Below are 20,504 nucleotides of genomic sequence, written 5' to 3'. Positions count from 1 at the left end.
CCCAATCTTTGAGCCCTCAATCAGACGCACTTCCTGTCTCATATGGCGTCTACCAGTGAAACACAAACTAACGCTAAGCTTTCTTTGCTATGAGGGAATGTTTTCTGTGCTCCCCATGCCTTTTCCTGCTGAGTGCACTTTTATCAATGGACTGTGGGAGTAACAGGAGGCCTGAGGAGGCTGTCTTTAAGTGTATAGAGAACATAAGTATCTCTAAGTCTGAAGCGCTGATTGACCAGATGTGAATTTCCTCTATGCTCTCGCAGCGAAAATATGGGTTTCAGATGGCAAAACGTGTCATAGGAAATCCATGGGAAAAGCCACGAGCATGTACCATGTTGTCATTAATGCTCTATTTTCCTTTTGAAGATGACACTGATACAGCTGTGAGGTCAGGTGGTGGTCAGTTGTAATCCAGGATTTGGATAGGGCTGCTAGAGATGGTTTTGTTCGGTATTTTTACGACTGGCAATAAATCAAACTAAAAATGTAGACTCAAAGCAAATTGATAGTAAAAAGGCAAGAACATGTAATTTCACCCACAAAGAAAATATTCAAATATAAACTGCAAAAGAAACCAGTACTAATTATAAGGTCCGACCACATCCTTTTCTAATAGAATACAATAATTACCATATTTTTTCTAAAAACATTTCCCATGATTTATTATTTTGTTTATTGTTGATGGTAACTAGTATACCACGCTATCCTAAGACTAATACAGAAAAAGTTTTTTTTTAAACTGGAGGTCAATTTAAACTTCCAAGTTACACATTATTACATCATTACAAGGACCAATGCAAGAAATGAGACACTCACACTTTAACATGAATAATATTACATAATTTCATGATCCAAGAATATTTTAGATCAACAAGTTCAGTGACACAAAGAACATTGTCTTCTGAAGATGGCACATGGCTCTATCTAATAATGGCCAGCACATTAAAAGCTCTGAGCGTTTCAAATCAAGGTATAATCAAGAGGTGCCAACTAGAAGGTCAGAATAAATGCTGTTTTATTACATCTATATGAAAGCTTATGCATAAGAATACAATATTATACAATAGAATGAAATGGGAAAAACTCATCCTTAAACTGCTTGCTGGAGCCATACAGTTTTTAATGATTACCTTCAACTTACACCAGTCCAGCAGGGGTGACTCTGTCCTCTCCTGCACTGCAGCAGGTTAGCATTAGATAATCTAAATCTAGCTGAGCGAGTGATAATGTGTGTCAGGTTAGTCAATGGAGAGGCTTTGCAGAATACCCAGGGTCTGAGTGAGGCTAGAGAGGATAATTACCCAGATTAATGCCACATAGTGAAAAGGAAGCAGCGAGCCAAGTGTGGAAGAAGAGTTGGATGTGCTGGTGTGGTTTGACCCAAGTTGGGGTGGCAGGATGTTAATAACAGTAGAATAGTGTTTAATTAGAAGACCACTTCCCGTTCGCACCTCTTCCCAGCACTTCACCCCCCGCCTGTCTGCCGCCCCACACTATTCTGACATCCCTGTCAGCCCAGGTCATTACCAGGGATTTTTAATGAATTTTGGGCATGTTTTTCTCTCTGCTTTACATATAATTAGCTGGCAATAATGTATCGAACTCAAGCACGAGCTAAATATAAATATGCATGAATATGCAGCGAGAGAGAGGATGACACCTCTCAGAGCAGAGTAGCGTGCAGTCGCTCTCGCCTTCCCTGTTAGTTGCAGTTCAGATCAGAGAGTCGACAACAGAACCTCTCAACTCCGCAGACACACACGTGTACGCTCTCACAAAGCCAGGCACTAATTATCTGGAAAAGTCTGCTGTGCCTGCTCTTTGCTTCAAACAGCACACTCACATGAACAGTGAAGTCTACCACTATGAGCACCACTTAAGGTTACCATGGATTCTTAAACAAATTTGACACACCTGAGGCCACTTATAGTATGTTTCCAGTGCCACTGACACATAAAGTTTATTGATCATGATAGCAAAACTTAAAGTCTAAGACTCTAATGGTGAAGTGATTCACATAGATAATAGATTAAAACTTCACCCTTTCACTGGTTGAGAAAAACAAATCAGAATCTATTTAACTGATGGCTGTAAAAAAGAAAATACTGTATATAATTTCCATACTTTGAGCTATCCAAACTTCCAAACTTGAAGTATAGAGTTTCTCTTGGGAATCACAGCATTGTAAAGCAATGTGAGTTCTTACCTGCAATAGTGTTGAGAAACATGAGATACTCAAAGTTAGAGATCTCTCTCCTCTGCCAGCGCTGGGTCATGTTGGAGGATTTAAAAAGTTGCCGAGGGGTGGCGAGGGAAATACGCCTGGAAAATAAACATTTAAACAACAAATCAGGAAATAGAAGGTATAATTTGTATTAGTTACGATATTATAAAACCTGTACTCATTTATATGAAGCAATGAATTGGCTACATCCCAGAAAACTGGGACAAGAATTATGACATTTAATAGCTGATAACCAGCTCTTTGTCTAGTACGTCAGTTTTAGAATGAACACACTGAAATAAAAAGCATGCACAAAATGTCAAGCTGCAAATTAGAGAATAATTATGACAACCAAAACAATGGAATTCATAATTACACAATTTTGATTCCATTTGATTAAATGAAAGATAGGTTAATTTACTATGTGATAATTCAGGATGGCTTGCTTCACATCCACTCAATTTTCACTCAAGATTGAAGGAAATGTGCTTGTTTTGTAACAGTGTATAAATGGGCCTGTTAGCACCACAAGAGTGGTCAGTGGACTGGCTGCAGCTCTGCTGTATAGTTTTTTGTCAGAGAATTAGGTCAGTTCAGTCAGGGTCAGTGCACATCAACTTCAATAACTGGACCAGTGGGACTTAAAATGACTCTGCTGCAGGCTAAGCTGCACAGATGCTCCAACACACAATACAGATGAAGTAGCATCGGCTTTGAAGGAATTACAAACTTGGAAGTATTAAACAGCACAGAATTAATATTCTTTTGGCATACATAACCCACCTGGCCTGTGGAAGTCCATAGCTGGTTCCCACTCCCACTCGAGGAAGACTGTAGACCACTTTCTTTACTGTGGCCTGGTCAGGAAAGTTGAACATAACTGATGCTGTGAAACAGTGAGAGATATCCCTTAGCGATGAAGAAGAAGAGAAGCATGGATTTGAAAAGCTTTAATTGGCACTTCAACGTACTTCTATTGGCCATAAAGACCTCCATCGCGGTGTTCTGCAGGAGGTAGCGTCTGGAGAATACCGCCCGAATCTCACTGAACATCCACTTTCCATGTAAACCCTCAGTGTATGCTAAGACCTAGAAGGGCAGAGAAAGAAGAGTCCTTAGGATATAATAGCTGTATAAAACCAGAGATAGTGCCAGGTCACTGTCCAGTTCATTGTGTTCAATGTTAAATTTGCATATGACAAAACAAGAACGCATCACCAACACAGTATAGTAGTTACAGATAAGTTAAGTGTTGCAACAGGCTGTTTGATTATTGTGTAATGTTTCTCTACAATGCCAATGGTAGTGCAGCACTATATCACGATTGAAATGAGGCAAACTCTAAGATTTTAATTATTTGAACTAGTCAAAGTATTGGTGTAAACTAAGCCATTGCTTTGATGCAACATGGACATAAACGCAATTGGTGAGCCAACTGTTTTTTCCAAACTGTATGAGATGACATGACAGTAGATATGACCTGATCAAAATTCTACAAAGAGAGATCATTGTCTAACATTGGTTTACTGCTTTACTATTAAAAGGTTGGCAGCTGTTGCACTTTTCAGTACTTTGTGAGCCGTCTCGTTTATTGGCACCACAGCCATAGTTGGTGAGACATTGATGCCCTATACACTGCTGTATATACTGCTCGCAAACTAATTCCTCTAAGCATAAGGCTAATAAAATAAATTCTTAATAACTTTTGCACCAGTTTTACTCTAATTGGAATATACATAGCACACAAGTACCAGTTAATTCATCCTTAAATCACAAACAAACATTACAGAGACATTATAGCATATCTCAAGGCACTTGAGGCACAGATTCTCTTCACGTGTTTCACACTTTTTCAGTTGGTCCATAAAACCCAAGTGGTCAAAAAAGGACCCCCTGGGTTAGTGACATAAATAATCAATAACAACCACCATGCCAAGGAGAGGAGAGAGTAGACAATGGATCATTAGTGTATGCAGCACCACTGGGACTGCGGTCCACATATAAAACCAGGGCAGTTGTTCTGACAGGTGAGAATGGTCCCCTCACACACCTCCCCCTCTTTCCATCTCACTTCCATCTGACTGAACAATTTTGTCCAACAGTGTGAGCCGAGGAGCAACCTCATCAACTCCCCAGGTTATAATCACACATAGGTTCAGCTCAGAGAGTGTGTGTTAGAGAGAATAAAGATATAACAGTATACTAAGAAGGTGAGGTCATACAGTACATTCGTGTGAGTGGGCGGGTGTCCGTATGTGTGTGTGGAGGTGATTGAGGTGGAGCAGGTAGGGAAGGAGGGAGGGAAGCCGGAGTGAGATGTTCAGCTGGGTTAGGTCTGATGCTAATGCTCATTTAAAATAGTGACAGGCTGAAAGAGTGCAGAGCAAGCCGGGCTGCCTTAATTTCTCCCTGGAATAGCTCATGCTCGACCTCCGTGCCACATCCAAAATCTCTGGAGCTCAATTAAAATTGGATTAGGTGGAGATGCTGGATGTGCAGCACAGCATCTCTGGTGCTCTCCTCCCAGTAATGCCCTGCCTGACACCTCTGCAACCCCCCTACTCAAACAGTTGTCATAGAGACAGCACGGCCCAGAGGAGGCAGCGTGCTGAATGGAGAAGGAGTAGAGAGGAAGGGATGCTATGGAGCTGCGGGCACACTGTTGAGGCCAGCAGCAGCTCACGAGGAGGCAGGGTAGCTTTTATCCCCTCCCACCCCGCCCCTCAGCCAGATGTTGTGGAAGTAGTCTTCTGAGTGCAATGCTTAAAGGCAAGTCATACAGATATGCATCATGGGAAGGTAAGAAAAGCTTACTCCATCAAGGCCCTAGCAAGCTGTTGTTTGAATACATATTAAGTTATGTAGATGTCTAGATACTTTGTCATTTTCAAAGTCTCTTTTTGCTATTTTATTCTAACAGTGCCATAATTTCCCCTCATGTATTATTTAAAAAAAAAAAAAATGTAACCAACAACCCAACAGATAATAAATAATGCTGTTTACACAAGTTTATCACTTCAGGTCCTCAAGATTTAAAAAAGTATATATAAAACAGTTATAATATGGCAACGGATTATAAATATAACATTGTTTTAGCATTGGCTGTTTCTTGTTACCCAGCGTAAGTGAACATTTTGCTGCCATGACAAAGTGCAGGCCAAAGGGCTAGCTGTCAACAAAAGAGAGGCTAAAGAGGAGAAAAAAGAGCGGATTTCAAACAGCCCAGATCAAAAAATTTGTCATAACAACAAAGCTTTGGTCTAAACCAACACGCAGAGGCCCCTGTAGACTTGGAGGTTTGACAAAGCCCAGCCCTCATTTTTGGAGGCCCAGCTGTAAAAAATGCCATTTAATGAACCTGTCTGCTGAAGCTGTCCCCTGCCTGTCAGAGGTGTCAGCTAGTGACAAGCGCTGGGGACGGCCGCCTCCAGTCACAGACAGGCCTGCCAGCTGGAGACTTCGGCCCCAATCTAATCACGCCACCAGGAAGGGACCGGCGCTCTGCTCTTGGTCTGTCACGCTCAGGGCTGGGGGAGCAGCGAGGAGGCGGGTGGAGGGGTCTGGTATGGCCGACAAGTGCAGCCTTTTGTTTCCACACAGGTCCCTCCACGCAGGCTCATTAAGACCCACAGGCGCATGCGCTGCTCTGCCAGCTGCAGGGAAATATACCACTACAGCATAATAGCCATAATGCAATTTAACGTCTCCGTCCTCTCTTTCCTTTATTCCCCTTCTCTTATTTCCCTGATTTGACAGAGGGCAGGCTGCATTCTGCCTGAACATCACAGGTAGAGAACGGGAAAAATATTGTGACAGATGAGATGAGGAGAGGCACAGGTGACACCGGTGTTTAGGCTGAAACTCATATATGATAATGTGCAGATGCTCGAATTGAGCACATCATAGTTAAAAGTGATAGAAAGCCACTTCATGCATGGAAATAGATTCTAATCATATCTGACTATCCGAATAGCTTTAACCCAACATTGTCTGAGACACTATGACAGAGGTTATTAATAAATCTAACGAAGCATTTTCTATAAAACCTGATGCAATTTTCTCCCATATGGGAAAATACAATCCCCCTCCACTGTGTGTATACAAAAACAGGAAAATAATATAATTCAGTGAGACTCCAAGCCAGCATGACTGATATATTTATATGAGACTGTGGAGCACTCTGACAACCTGGTATCACAGCACCTCCGCTGCATTCATCTAAGATTTGTCTAATAGGCTTCCACTATAAAGCCTCACAACTGTATGGTCCCAGACGGCCAGAGAGAACAGCGAAGTGGAAGAATAAGGGGAGGATACGAGAGGCAGTTTCATTTTGAGTGGTATGACTACTCCCCCAGGAGCGAGCGGGATGGATTTCACACATAGCAATTTGGAGGATCAGCACACACTGCATATACTGTATTCAATGGCTGACCTTAGGCAATATGGGCCAAATCTGAGAAGAGGTTGAGCAGTCGAAGAAGGCAAAGAGAAATCATAAAGCCTGGTAACGGCGAGAAAAAAAACTCGCAGCCCAGTGGGAGAGTACCATCAGCAATGTAGAATTTGGTAGACTGGGTCACGGGGGGAAAACATATCTCTAAATATGCTTGAAAACAAAACACATACCAGGCTAAATGAGTGCTATGAAGTTTAACACAACGAATGCTAAATAACTTTTTTTTCCTTAAAACAATAATTTACATGGACATTGTTTCTGGAAAAAGATGGTGTTCTTGATTTCGTTTAATATACAATTAATTTTTTTTCATAATTTGAGTGAACTGACACAGTTTACTGAGGAAAAGCACAGTGTATATAATATTCTTTCGACAAATGATTCCTTACACTGTCATAACAAACGGTGAGATTAAATATTAGTTGTCTGACCAGGACAAGCCTAAATTCACACTTTTATTTCAAAATTAATCCTTTTCAATCCTGCAAGATTCATGCCTGAGCATCAAAGCTAGTCTCTCATCGCATCCCCCATAAATATGACAACTGTTATGAAATGTAGAAAACTAAAATGTAAAAAGATTCCCTCAGATTATATAAATTTTTTTAAATCAGCATTCTACTTGGCTCCTTACTGTGAGAGCCATATCTCAACTTCAATAAAGTAGCAAGCTCCTAATGCAGGTATTGGGGGAAAACAAGATACAGATTTGCATAATCAGTGTCACTATACATTTGGATGGTAGCTGGAGTGTGGCAAGATGACACAGCTCGGGTGCTCTGGCAAGACCAGTGAGATAAAGGAGATGAATATGCATTAAATATCCTGGCAGTTCACTGCCCCAAATGTCCAGCCAGGTTTGTCAATAACATTTATGTCAGGGATGGTATTTCACGCACATTAGCAGGCCCTGCAGCGCCGTCTTCAACACTAACATGGTAGGGAAGGTGGGAGGGGCCGTTGTCCTAGTATGCAATTTCTTCTTAAAGAGCCAAGGCTCTTTAAACATTCTTTATCCGTCTACGTTAAAATATAAAGCCTCAAGTGCAATGAAAAAAAAAAAATCAAAATAGTTACTCAGACTAGTGGTTCCCTACTGAGATGATACACAAAGTTTGGCATCGAGCCACATGATGCCTGCAGAAGGCTTCTGTGAGGACAGAAGAAACAACACAAAATAAAATAAAATGTAGAGACACATTTCCTTAAAGATATACACAGTGCGTTACATACGTGCAGTAGAAAAATGTATATTTGTTATCTAAATGTAATTATAAAACCACATTTTATGTATTTTTTCTATTTAATACAGTCATACTTGTCCATGCACACACAACTACCTTAAAAAAATCTTGAACACGTAGTTACATGCATATGCTGATTACAATGGCATGTTCACACTTCTACACTTCACAGTATTAGTGCACAAAATGGGTATTTAAAATAGTGTTAAAACTACTTAAAAAGACTGGAGCATTTCAGCTGATTTCAATATACACAGGTCCTATTTTCCAATGGCTTGCTACTGTCGAGCATATGTTGTGATGTTTTCCACTTAATGAATCAAATAATGTTGTCTTTTATTAACTAACCACCTACAGTTAGCATATGATTTGGCCTCTTTATGGTTTGTGTTTAAAAAAGAACGCAGACATCAAAGTACAGCTTTAACACTTATTTGAAAGGATTCTAGCTTGTATGACTCACCTATGTAGCAGTGTTACTAATGGTGAATAAGATATTTCAGAATTCAAGTCTTTTTCCAGAAATGTTCATTATGTTGTCTCCTTCCTGGAAGTGGAGACTTAATTATGTCTTTCAAGTAAATGATATGTAGTTAGCAAGTAAACAAACAAAAGGTCACAACAAACATTTAAACGCACTATGAAGATGCTCAAGTGATGACCCACGCACAGCCACATCCACACATACATGAACACACTTAGGGAGCACATCATCCAGATAAACAGCTTGAGGATGCCTTCACTAAGGAGCTTGAGAGAAGGGATGCAGTCATTTGGTATGTGGTCTTCTCAGCAAGCTTTTCCTAATGGGACTTTTTCAGGGACTTGTCAGCCTTAAGATGACTGAAATCTTCCTGGCCTGGGTACCCGCTTCCTCTGGCTGCCACTGAGAGTGCCAAGCTGATCGCTTTAAATCCCACTTTGCTTTTTTTGCCTTCTATTTCTTTTTGCTGGTGCGTGGGAGGGATAGGAGCTCAGAGCAAGACAGAAAAGAAGAGGAAGAACGAGACAAGGATGGAAAGGCGGAGAGACGGAGGAAGAGAGGGACAGAAAGAGCAAGTGGTGAGACGAGAGGGCCTGATGAGCAATGAGCGCCTCACTCGTCCTCAATTAATCTTGTCTCTCTACCTTTGCTTTGCCGCTTCCCTCAGCACCAAGGTAATAACGACAACCTCATCCATTATCCTTTTATCCTTGTTATTCACTGGGAATTGCTTAATAACATGCTACAGATTTGGCCTCCTTCGTATAATTCTTTCTGTCATTTGCAGTATATCATCTGAAAAACACACAGCCCCCTTTCTGCTGGACGCTCTTTGAGGATTATCGTGGGTGACACCTTCGGGATGCAGCCAGAATCTGAAGCATCATTTTTTTCAGGCATAAAGTGGAATTACCCTGACTTATCTGTCATTGCCAAAAGCACAACAAGCCATTCAGGGCCAAAGCAAAAGGTGGAACAGGTTCTTATCAGCTTCTCTGAATGAGAGGGCTTGTAAATTTATGCTAATGAGGGCCTTTTGTCATCCAGGCTCACCCCTTGGGGCTGAACGGGGCTTGCGGGGGGATGATAATCTGGCTGTTGAGTGCACTAGATAATTTGTACTTTATCCTCATGTAATTATATAGTTTAAATCTTTTTACCAATGCTAATCCTTCGACATGAGGAAGTGTCTTAACCATGTCTGTGGTTCTTAGCGGCGCTAGTTAGCGTGCATCTGACTCTCTCTCTCATAAAATCTCGTAGGAGGAGTGCAGCCCTGATATAATTACTCTGACTTTCTGTAGCCCGTGCTATGAATCTTCATATCATTTTGATTCACCTTAGCAGGCAGGCAGAAAGCCAAGCTAGCAGCCTGGGGGTATGGGAGACAGCTCAGAAAAGGTGAAAACATTGTAGCGTGGCAGAAGAAAGCGCCCTCCCTATTTTTGTCAAGAAAGAAAGATGGAGGAGACCAGGAAAATGCACTGAAAGGAGTAAAAGTAAGTGCAGAAGGGCGGCTTTGCTGTCCAGTGGGATTCCAGGCCATCTTGTGTGCCAAAGCCGACAGCCCCTGACAAGCTGCTTGGCGTGCTGTAATTTGACTAATTACATTGGATTAAACCATATTAATGCAAGCTGTTTTCTCAAGGGTCACTGACCCACCCAGTGTGCCCCTTGCTAGTTCCCCCTATCTGGTGTAGACAAAACATATACAAGAAAGAAAGAAGCCTCTTTGTTTCTTGAAATTATAAAACAATGGACATGTATCTATATCCCTGACGTTATTTTTATAATGGGAGAGAATGTGTTTCAAAGCATCAATAGCAGAGATGGCTGTGAGATTCAAACTGCACTTTCCTGAGGCACATCATCACAGGATCCTTTGAAAACAAACCGAATCCTTTGCCTGCTTTATCTTTTTGCAGGAAATGAAGTCCCAAAGTTCAAAAAATTGTTTTTTACACATTTGATGGTGGTAGGGGGCTGAGGAGGGTCTCAGCATGCTGACAACAACAGATCAACATTTCATTTTAATTAGATTTTTATCTTCGTAAAATATCGGGAGTAATGAGGCGTGGTAGTTAATGAGGCCTGGTAGTTTGATCACAGAATAGTTTTTTTCTGGAAAAATTGTGTGTTGAAATCCATGATAAGTATAAATAATAAAGGACACGTCATTTGATCGGTTTTAAAAAAAGAGTAGATCAGTGCTCAGAAAACCACAGAGAATACTTTGTACAAAGAAGGAGGGAAACCAACCCTCATTTGCATTTGCAAAACTTCAAAATGAAAGGGGGGAAATGAGCCATAGAATATGTGTGTTTTAATACAAGTGCTCTCCCAATTGTACCAAATCAATCTGAGTTTCACACAATGGAGAGGCAGCTTCACTGTTTGTATGTGCTCCTCTCCCTTGAACATGGTGTAATAATAGTCTTAACCCAGGCGTTATAAAGAGAGAATACCAAAGAGGCTTACAGCCTTGGTTTCATGAAACATTTAGGCAAAAGTTCCAAGGGCTGAGAATGATGAAAGAAGGTAAGCTTGAAAATGGGCTTCTGGGATCCACAGCCCTTATTGTACAGAAGTCACATCAAATTAATACTGAGGGCCATTTGCAGCCTTTCTTCTCCTCAGCTTTTCAGAACGGATTAAGCTATGAAAACTCAGAAATTACTAAAGCACCTATTAGGCATTATGCTCACCCAGTCTCCTTTTTTCCTTTGAAAATCAATGAATGTGCTTCACTTCACTCGCACTTAAAATTACAAAATGTTTGTATACTGGAAAGGGCAATTTTATAAAACATGTCATGAAATATGAACTGTATATTTCCATATGCACTATGAGGAGCCAATCTCTGTAAATTAGAATGTGTGCTTACTCATGAACATATTTAATACCATTTGCCAATCTATATCCCAATTATTTATAACTTTGTGGATCTTAAATAAAACTTTGTCCTGCATCGTCAAACTAAGTTACAACAATGCATTCTGGTCAGTCTACTGAAAGCCTCTGAGAGTGTTTCCACGCTGATGAAGGGCCCATATTTGCTAGGGCTCTCTCAGGCTCTCTGCACCCCTCTTTGCTCTCTCAATGCCTCTTCAAAGAAGCGCAGGGAGTGCATGAATTGTAATTATGGCTCCTAACAGGATTCAAGAGCGCCCAAATGATGGCACTTGAGAACCAGGTCGTGTGGAGTTAAACGGCTGTCAGACACTCAAAGCTCCCCAGCATGTGAACAAACCCACAATGGCTGAACGTGTCCACTTCTAGGGCCCTCCTACCCACTTTCCCTCTCATAGGCAGAGATTAAAGATCAACCAAGGCCTCTTTAAAGGCCCATATAGCCTTTGTGCATTATTACTCACATTCCAAGTTAAGGGTTACAGTTTTCCAGGTAAGACCCTAAACCCCAAAACAAGGGATTACAAATTAGTTATTAGGAGCTGTATGATGTTGACTTGGATAAGAATCACTGAAAATATGTTAAGTCCAAAGTACTAAATCCTTGGCAAAATTCAAGGCAAACAAGACTGCACCAAAGGGGCACATAAGGGGGAAAGCAAAGGCTTGTGAGAGTTCAGGTAATTGGTACCACCTGAGAAACCAATCCAACCACAGTGTCAGATTATCTCCCGACCTCGCCTTCAGAATAACGGAAAAGATCATCTGTGCTCCCCAGACAGTTTCAATGACTCACCAGGGCACAAGACCCCTCACTACACATTAAAGGGACCAGCCTTCAGTCAGGCCGTATCCAGCTTCAGCCCCTTCCTACTCCCCAAAGGCATCCAAAAGAAACCAACATGCAGCGTGAAGTCCCTATGCATGACCCTTATTAAACTCCTAATTGGATTGAGAGCAGCTAAGAAAAAATATTCAACATTGTTCATTCAGCTGAGATTTTCTTCAGCATTCCTTCCAGTAGTTTGCCTCTCCAACAATAACATTGAAAATCAAGTCACTGAAAACTTTTTTTTCCCTTTTCAAAACAACCATTTTCCAAAAATGGGAGTATAGGCAAAACCTTTTTCACCTTTTCAAAGGCAAAGACTATTTGATTTTCACAGGGGGCAAGTGACAGGCTGAAACAAAGCCCAGCCCTTGCCATTGTGTAGCCTTTCACTGTTGTAATGGTCTTAAAATGGCTACAAGCAGGGCCCTATTCAGTGGTGACCAGGCTGCTCAGCTCTCTTCTCCATATCCAAGACCAACTCTGCACCAAGCGGGAACTCTGAGGTCAGCTGATGAGTGAATGAGGGGCCGAGTTCACTTATAACAGTCTCAGACTAGAGCCTGAATCCAGAAGTTCTCTAAACACTTACACCAATTATAAATAATAAATAGTGCCATAGCAACAACATCCATCAAGTTTATTACAGAAAATAGCATAATGACAATAATTATAATAATATCTCATTAAGAAAGAGAATGAGAGACAGGGGAGAATTAATAGTAGACAGGTGTACAACACACCGCAATTATGGAACCTGAAATTAGTTCATTGCCTCAAGGCAAACAGAAGAGAAAGGGAAGGTTGTAAGTGTGTGTGTGTGTGTGTGTGTGTGTGTGTGTGTGTGTGTGTGTGTGTGTGTGTGTGTGTGTGTGTGTGTGTGTGTGTGTGTGTGGTGGGGGTCTAGTTTCAGGACTGTACTGGGAGTAGGACTGAGAGAGAGGCTCACTGACAAAAAAAAGGAATTGCAAATAAGCAAACAAAAATGTCTTAAATGTGTAAATTAGGAGGAAAAATAAGAGGGAAAGCAGCTTTTCCCTGCAGACTGGTGCCTTAGATGAGAAGGGAGCAGCGAAACGTGATCAAGGGGAGCTGTGGAGCGGTGCGGCAGGCGTCAAGATGAGCACTCAGCCAGCGAGTGGCAGCTTCTCCTTTTCCAGTCAATCATTCATTACAGAGCCAAGTGCTGTGGAGGAGTGCCTCCTCTTTTTGACCTATCATATTACTGCCTCTGTAAACTCCTAATCCTCCCTTCGTTAGATGGTGTCAACAGCCGACATGCTCTCACCCTTCTCCCGCACTCAGACGCCTCCCAAGCCCTGCCAAGACCACAGAATTGACACTCTAATAAAATCATTTGAAATTCAACAGGGTAGAACGGCACGACTTTATCCATCTTTTTGGTGCCTTCATCCACATTTTTGACTTGTTTTCGTCATTAAAAAGAGATTCAGAAAATTCACTTGTTAATTAGTTAACTAAACTTTTCATTTCCCCATCAATTCCAGTAAGCACCACTAACACAGTCTGACTTTAGCGGTGTCTGAGTGGCCTGGTTCTTTCCGCCTTGGGGCTGTTCCTGAGCAGGTGAAAGCCTAGAGGCAGAAACAGCACATCAGCACTTCTTCGTCCGTCATGACTCTTTCATGGGGAGCCCGTCTCCTGAGCTTCTTTACAGCCCAGTGAGATGACTACTATAATGAGTCCAACAGATGAAAGCCCAGCAGGACAAAACAACATTCAGATACATCTCCACACACTCACACACACTGCGGGTTGCAAACAATCTGGGACTTGCTGGGTGAATGTTGTTATTTAGTTAACAAAAGAATCAGATGCAGGCTGGAGAAGAGGAAACCAGATCAAGCATAGAGTTTTGGCAGACCTCCAAAAAGGAGTGTTGGAGTGGTAAATATGATTATGTCATGCTGATCACAACAACAGCAAACAATCTAACAATCAAGTTCATCACATGTATGAAAAAACACATCACATACCCAACTGTCCTTCACTCACATGCATTAGCGCTCTCTCTCTCTCTCTCTCTCTCTCTCTCTCTCACACACACACACACACACACACACACACACACACACACTGTGTGGATGGGTTTAGGTAGGGTCCCAATTTAAGCTGACATACACCAGATAGGAGATACTCAAGAAAATGACAGCACTGATTTAGGATGGTTCTGGGTTTAGCTGAATGTGACACTGTCGCAACAAAACTATTACACATGAGTGAAGGCCAGTAAAGTTCATTCATTTCTTAATGACATACTGCACGTAAGCCTTTAAAGTCCGTTAGGATCTGAAAATATCTTACCTTACTGGGAATATATATATATATATATATATATATATATATATATATATATATATATATATATATATATATATATATATATATATGTAAATGTATGTGATAAACTTTGTCACGGTTGACACACCTACCACATAACATGGTTTGAGGGATGTTAATTACCATATAAAATAAGCAATTGGCATCCTGCCCCATATGTCCCACTTTTTCAGCGAGGAAGATGGAAATGAAGCGGGGTAGATTTGATTGTGACATGCTCTCCGTCTGTGCTTCACAATGTGTGGCTTTGCCAGTTACAGGCTAATATTCAGCACAGCTCACCCCCACCAGAACTAATGAAAGTAGACAAAATGTCTCTGCTGCCATCTTTGTCTAGCATCCGCTCAGGGTGAGCCTCCCTCTCTCCCTCCTTTCCTTTTCACCTCCCCTCTTTCCCCTCGCTCTTGAAGGGAGGGTGACAGCAGCATAAAATGGTGGCGAGCAAATGTGCCTTCCATGTGGCAGCAGTGTGGGGGTGACAGGCCAGGCTGAGGCCAGCGCCATCAGCAGTGTGTGGCTGTTGCTTTGAACAATCTGGATGGTCGCCATGGAGGATCAGGGCCGAGCTGATGAGACACCAGCGGTTACAAACAAAAGCCGCTCAATATCAAATCAAGAAACAGCGGCGAGGGCGGCCATCCATCCCGAAAACAACACAGTTCTTTGGTAAACGTAAACTTAGTTGTCTAAAGGTGGTTTGTTAATAACCGACTGTATATCACTTAGTTATTCATCGTGGGCAGTTTTAATGTTCTGAATTACATTCAGAAACAATTATAGATGATGGTTTAACCAATATGATATTATATTAGATGTAATTATCAGAGCTAAGAGGATTCAAAGAGAGTCTACGGATAGAGAATGTTATACATTGAACACATTGTAAAATCCGCAACAAACTTGTCATTCTGGGCAACATAAATAAATTCCCTTGATTCAAATTGAAATCTAAGATATAAAACACATGAATATCACTTAGGAGTATATCTATCCATGCATGCACACAACTACTGAAAAAAGCAAACACGCTTCATCTAGTAATTTGTAGTTCAGTCATTCGGGGGGTTGTTAGTTAACCCTGAGCTCAGAGGATGATAAAGCAAGGGCATAAATCACCGAGTGAAACAAGGCAGACTCCTCCGATTCATTAATGGAAATGATCTGTCAATATGCTGGAGTCAATTCACACGTGTCAGCTGGGCTCAGCACACAATGGGCCAGCCAACTTATGAACTCCCAGCACCACTCCGGCGAGTCTATAAAACAACTGGCATCGCCGCTGGGGAGCACCCCGAGACACCACCCTCTTGCACAGACCACCAGATGACACAGATGGGGCGAAACCAAACAAAGACGAGACTCCCTTTGTACAAAGAGGGACCCCTTTCAAAAGCCATTCATGCAACAAATTGGGGAAATCTGGCCATGCAACACTCTGGGTTTGCTCTTTTATTAGCGTGGGCCTTACGTCACAGTAAGAGAAATCAGATTTATGGCTCTCTGCTACAAAGAGGTTAAAATCAAGCACACTTTAAAGAAACACAACTTTTTTTTAAAGCTATGTTAACCAACAACAGTTTAGCTATGTTAACCAGAAACAGCCTGTTTATTTGTACATGAGCCACAGAGTAACAGGCCATTTCTCTTTTTACAAAACTTTGCCATCTTGCACAAGTAGAGCGAAGGAAGAAAACTACACACAAGGACGATGCTGATCCTTGCTTACACTAGAGTTGATGGATTGTTTAGCTGAAATTAGAGCTAACTTTCCTAACATGACACATTTTCTTTGTTAAATCATCTTGACAAGCTCGCAAGCAAATGTGTGGGTAATTATAGTTTATATTTTTGTTCACGGCATCAGTTTAAGCATGCAATAGTAATGATTATTTGCAATCATAGAGACAATGGATTATTAACATCAGTTACAGGTACTGGAGGGGACTCCTCCATTTTATGGTAGCAGCATCAAGCTTTATACTTTCAAAGGCAGCCCATCAGTTTGGGAGGTTTGCTTCCATGTAGGTCATTAAATATATGCACACATGCTTTCTCTTATTAGGTCCTATGCATTTCTCTTTGCTTGTTCTTTCTCAGCTGCACACCCGTGCTGCTGCAGCAATCTGCATAGAGGGACATTTGTCATCATTAGCCTTGCTCTGACAGTTGGCACCCGGCACTTCAGATCTCTAGGACTGGCAATTATGAACCCTTCATCCCTTATTTAGGCAACATTGCCTAATTTTATCACAGGACTCACCAGCAGTATTTGATTACCAACAGTCCCAAACCTAGAATATGCCACCGATTCTTCCACTCTGTTTTGTGCTTCAATGTACTCCTACTCTGAGATCACATGATATGTGGGAGAGAACTGTATTCAGTTAATCTGAGATTTGAAATTACGTATAAGACACAGAGGCTGCAAGGAGGACTGTAGATGAGCATCATGGGGTCAGTGGGCAGATGATTACAGCGCCAACCTTTAGATGGCAGACATCTCGCAGACATTAAGATTAATCACACTGCTGCTGGTGAATGGTTTCCTTTTACGACAGACAAGATGGAAGTCGGGCAGAGGGGTTTTCTTTGATGAATAAAAAGAAATGAAAAATAACTGCATGTTTACAAATAAACTAGTCAATTCTTTAACAATCCAAGCCCTACCAATTTGCAAAAAACTGGGAAAAAATGCTGAATAAAGTAATACCAGCCGCAATCCTGCCCCAGTTTCCAACACATCCGTTGTTCATCTTGTCACGTACAACAAAACAAAATGCTAAACTGTGTGCTTATAAAACCACTGGAGAACACTGTACCAGCACTCGACTGCAGACCTGTGCACAAAGAAAGTGCACTGAACAAAATGTAAACTATTTTTCTTTTGTGAAGCAAACCAGACATTTTCTGGGTCGTTATTTTGGCAAACAAAACAGACTTGGATTCGTGCTAAATTCATGCAAATACATGCATGTAATTTATCACGAAGGCTGACAAGCGTACCATATTGCAGAGGGGAGGGGTGAGGGGCCAAATGAAGCTGAGACAATCAATTAAATTTCATAATTTACACTTTTTTCTACCTCTCCGTCTTCTCAGAATTCCCATCATGTTGATAGGTTTGATGTTTTCCGTGTGTGTGCCATAGTGGATAATGTCCATAGTGAACAGAGCCTGTTGAGGTGATCACTGAGGGTCTCTGAGAGCCCCTGGCCATGTAGTCCAGCTTCCTGACTTCTCCAAAGGAGGCTACTAATACACAGCAGATAATAAAACAAATGAATGGACACAATCCAAAGGGGGTCCTCGCTGAGGCTTCGGGCCCAACAATTAACTGGCGTCCTACAGAGAGACCATATTGCTTGGAATAATAATGTCCTGTTAATAAAAAATCCCAATGACAATTTCATTTTGTGACAAACAAAATTATAGGAAATATGTCAACATGAGAGGCTATCTCCCATGAGATTAAAGTATATTATTTCTCACAGTTTGAGAGCCAGTGTTGATGTAACTTCTATGAAGTGTCACTGCTTTTAATCTGATTTATATAGAAATATGTCATCCTATTAAGTCCACTTTGACTAATCTGCATATTAGCTTGGGAGCTAGCTGGCAAACTCCCTTTGTATGGAATATGGCTTGAGAGTCTCTTTTTCAAAACTAAATGACCCCAGAAATTAAATGAAAAAGCATATGGCAGACCTTATTTGTTCTCGTGTAATAGGATTATTAAAATCATAAAATGCCATCCATAATTATGATACCAGTCAGAGGATTGTTGGTCATAAAGGTCTTGATCCAGCTTAAAATGGGTTAAATGGTATAATTACATTGCCATTGATTTTGTAGTCGTAAAGTAATACAGAAAATTGAAACTTAAAACAGCATAATTGTTGCGGTAAAACCTTTTGTTTATAAAATATGGATAAAAACAGAGTCAAAGAGGATAGTGTTGGACAAAATAGCCAATAAACATTTATGTTTGTAAAGTATGAGTTTTTCATTTTCCCTCTGGAGAGTCACTTCAACATTTTCCTTTAATTCTTAAGGCTACATACGGTTTTATACATTTTTACACATTTGTACATGAACACATGTGTTAGTTGAATGTGTTTACTAATTTGCGTGTATAAATACTGCATAAAGCCTTGAGGATGAAATGTGGAATAAAGCAACATACATTTAATGACTTTGGGTACAATCAGTAGAATATCATTTCAAGTCACTCAAAGCATGAGTGGTGTCATCAAAGGGCAATTTCAGCCATCAGACAAGCACCATTGACCTAATGCCCGGCCATGTTAACAGGACGATCAGTCTTGCTAGAAGAAAGGAAAAAGAAAAATGGAGGAGGGAAAAAATGAATAAGTGTAGAGGCATGCTCTGGAAACAAAGAGGCCTTGGAAACAGGGTCACATGCTCGTGCAAAATTAGGGGAAGTAGAAGTCATTGTATTGATTTACACAATCGTGCATGCATTTTGCCGGGTCAGAAATAGGCCTGTGCTGGAATCACAGCCCCATATATCACACTGGAGGGCCTCCTATAGCCTAGCGGGATAGCGAATGAAGCAACAAAGCTTGCAATGTTGTAATGGTAAAGATATGGCTAAGAAGATTCAATTGTCTTCGGCTAGACCTGACAACTGCTGGCGTCTTGTGACTGCAGAGCAGGTTGAGTTACTGTGAGATCTGTGCAGCCACATGCTTTAGATTAAGAGGTGATCATCACAATGAAAATCCCCCCTTCTATCCCGCATACATATGACCAAAGGCCGGAGCACAAACTCAAGAGGTGGAAGTTGATTCGGAGGCATCTTTGGCAAGATAGCCTGGAAAGTGAGGCTAGTCTGGTTTCAATAAAAGGCAAGTACCTGCTGGGCCACAGACAGTGGGAGACAGTGAAGTGAGAGGAAAGACTATCAAAGCCTGAGAGGGCACGAGGCTTTGAGCTACCTCTCACCACATGAAAACCCTCCATTATGTGGCCTCCAGAATGTATACATTACATATACATATACATATACATATATATACACACACATACACACTCACATATATAAATTGACATTGTTTGGTTGTTAAATTTATTCAGACCTGAATATGATTACTGTCAAAAGTATGGACAAAATATAATGATTTAATCTCAGAATGAACCTTAATATAGACCTCTATCATGTCTCATGAATAGAGTTGTAAAAAGAAAAGATGAAAAAAGATGCTACTCCATATTTGTATCGTCTGCCTGGTAACAGTGTGGAATTATCACTGGCTACTGGCAGTGTGTCCGTGACAGGCTGTGATGATAATGGGAGTCACCTATCTATCAGGGTCCTTCCCACACACGCCACCTCCTGCTCAGCCGCATCCATGGAGTGAGTCAGAGCTGACGAGTGCCGGTTTGCCCTCATAATGTCTGGTCGTATGCAGTTCTGACTAGAGCAGAGATGGGTGTAAATGCCTTTGTGTTCCTTATCTGATCCGTGCAGCATTATCTTTTTGAAGTCCTCTTCAAAGCATGCACTGTACCTTGTGAGATGGAGTGCCAGTGCAATGATGAGAGCCAGAGAGGGTTTAGTGTGCATGCAAGATCCCTTTATTGTGAATCACTGCCTATATCAGACCAACATAGCTGCACCTAAAAACATCACACTAACACATCATGTGACTTTATATAAAATGGTCAGCCTTGTTGATCTTAATTGTTAGATTTATAAGCAATCAATGCTTTTGTATCTTGTTTTTTCTTGTATTTTAACATTCAAACTTGGTTCTTCGTGCTGTTTTGTTGCTTCTATCTTTAACTTGTTGTTGAAGAAAAATATATAATAACCAATAACAGGTTGTAGAATATCAATGCATATTATTCAGCTAAATATAATATTGAATGTTGATGGTGGACATATGTGAAAACAAAAACAATAACAAATTCAACATTACAAACATTTTCAATGTAATCTAACAATTGTAAAAAATATATATATATAT

General features: G+C 41.0%; 1 protein-coding gene across 2 annotated transcripts in view; it reads right to left on the bottom strand.

The window, feature by feature from the left end:
* LOC306743000 (neurobeachin-like) overlaps window positions 1–20,504 on the bottom strand; it is a gene marked incomplete at both ends in the record, with an annotated part of 186,063 nt that overhangs the window by 30,216 nt on the left and 135,343 nt on the right. For both annotated transcript variants that reach the window (XM_079225467.1, XM_079225468.1), the window contains 3 exons: window positions 2,210–2,325; window positions 3,011–3,113; window positions 3,199–3,316. In XM_079225467.1, coding sequence (XP_079081593.1) covers window positions 2,210–2,325; window positions 3,011–3,113; window positions 3,199–3,316 — 337 coding nt within the window. The remainder of the gene's footprint in view (window positions 1–2,209; window positions 2,326–3,010; window positions 3,114–3,198; window positions 3,317–20,504) is intronic.

The sequence above is a fragment of the Taurulus bubalis genome, assembly GCF_910589615.1.
Source record: "Taurulus bubalis genome assembly, chromosome: 10".
Taxonomy (NCBI): Eukaryota; Metazoa; Chordata; class Actinopteri; order Perciformes; family Cottidae; genus Taurulus; species Taurulus bubalis.
This window is presented reverse-complemented; position numbering and strand designations above follow the sequence as displayed.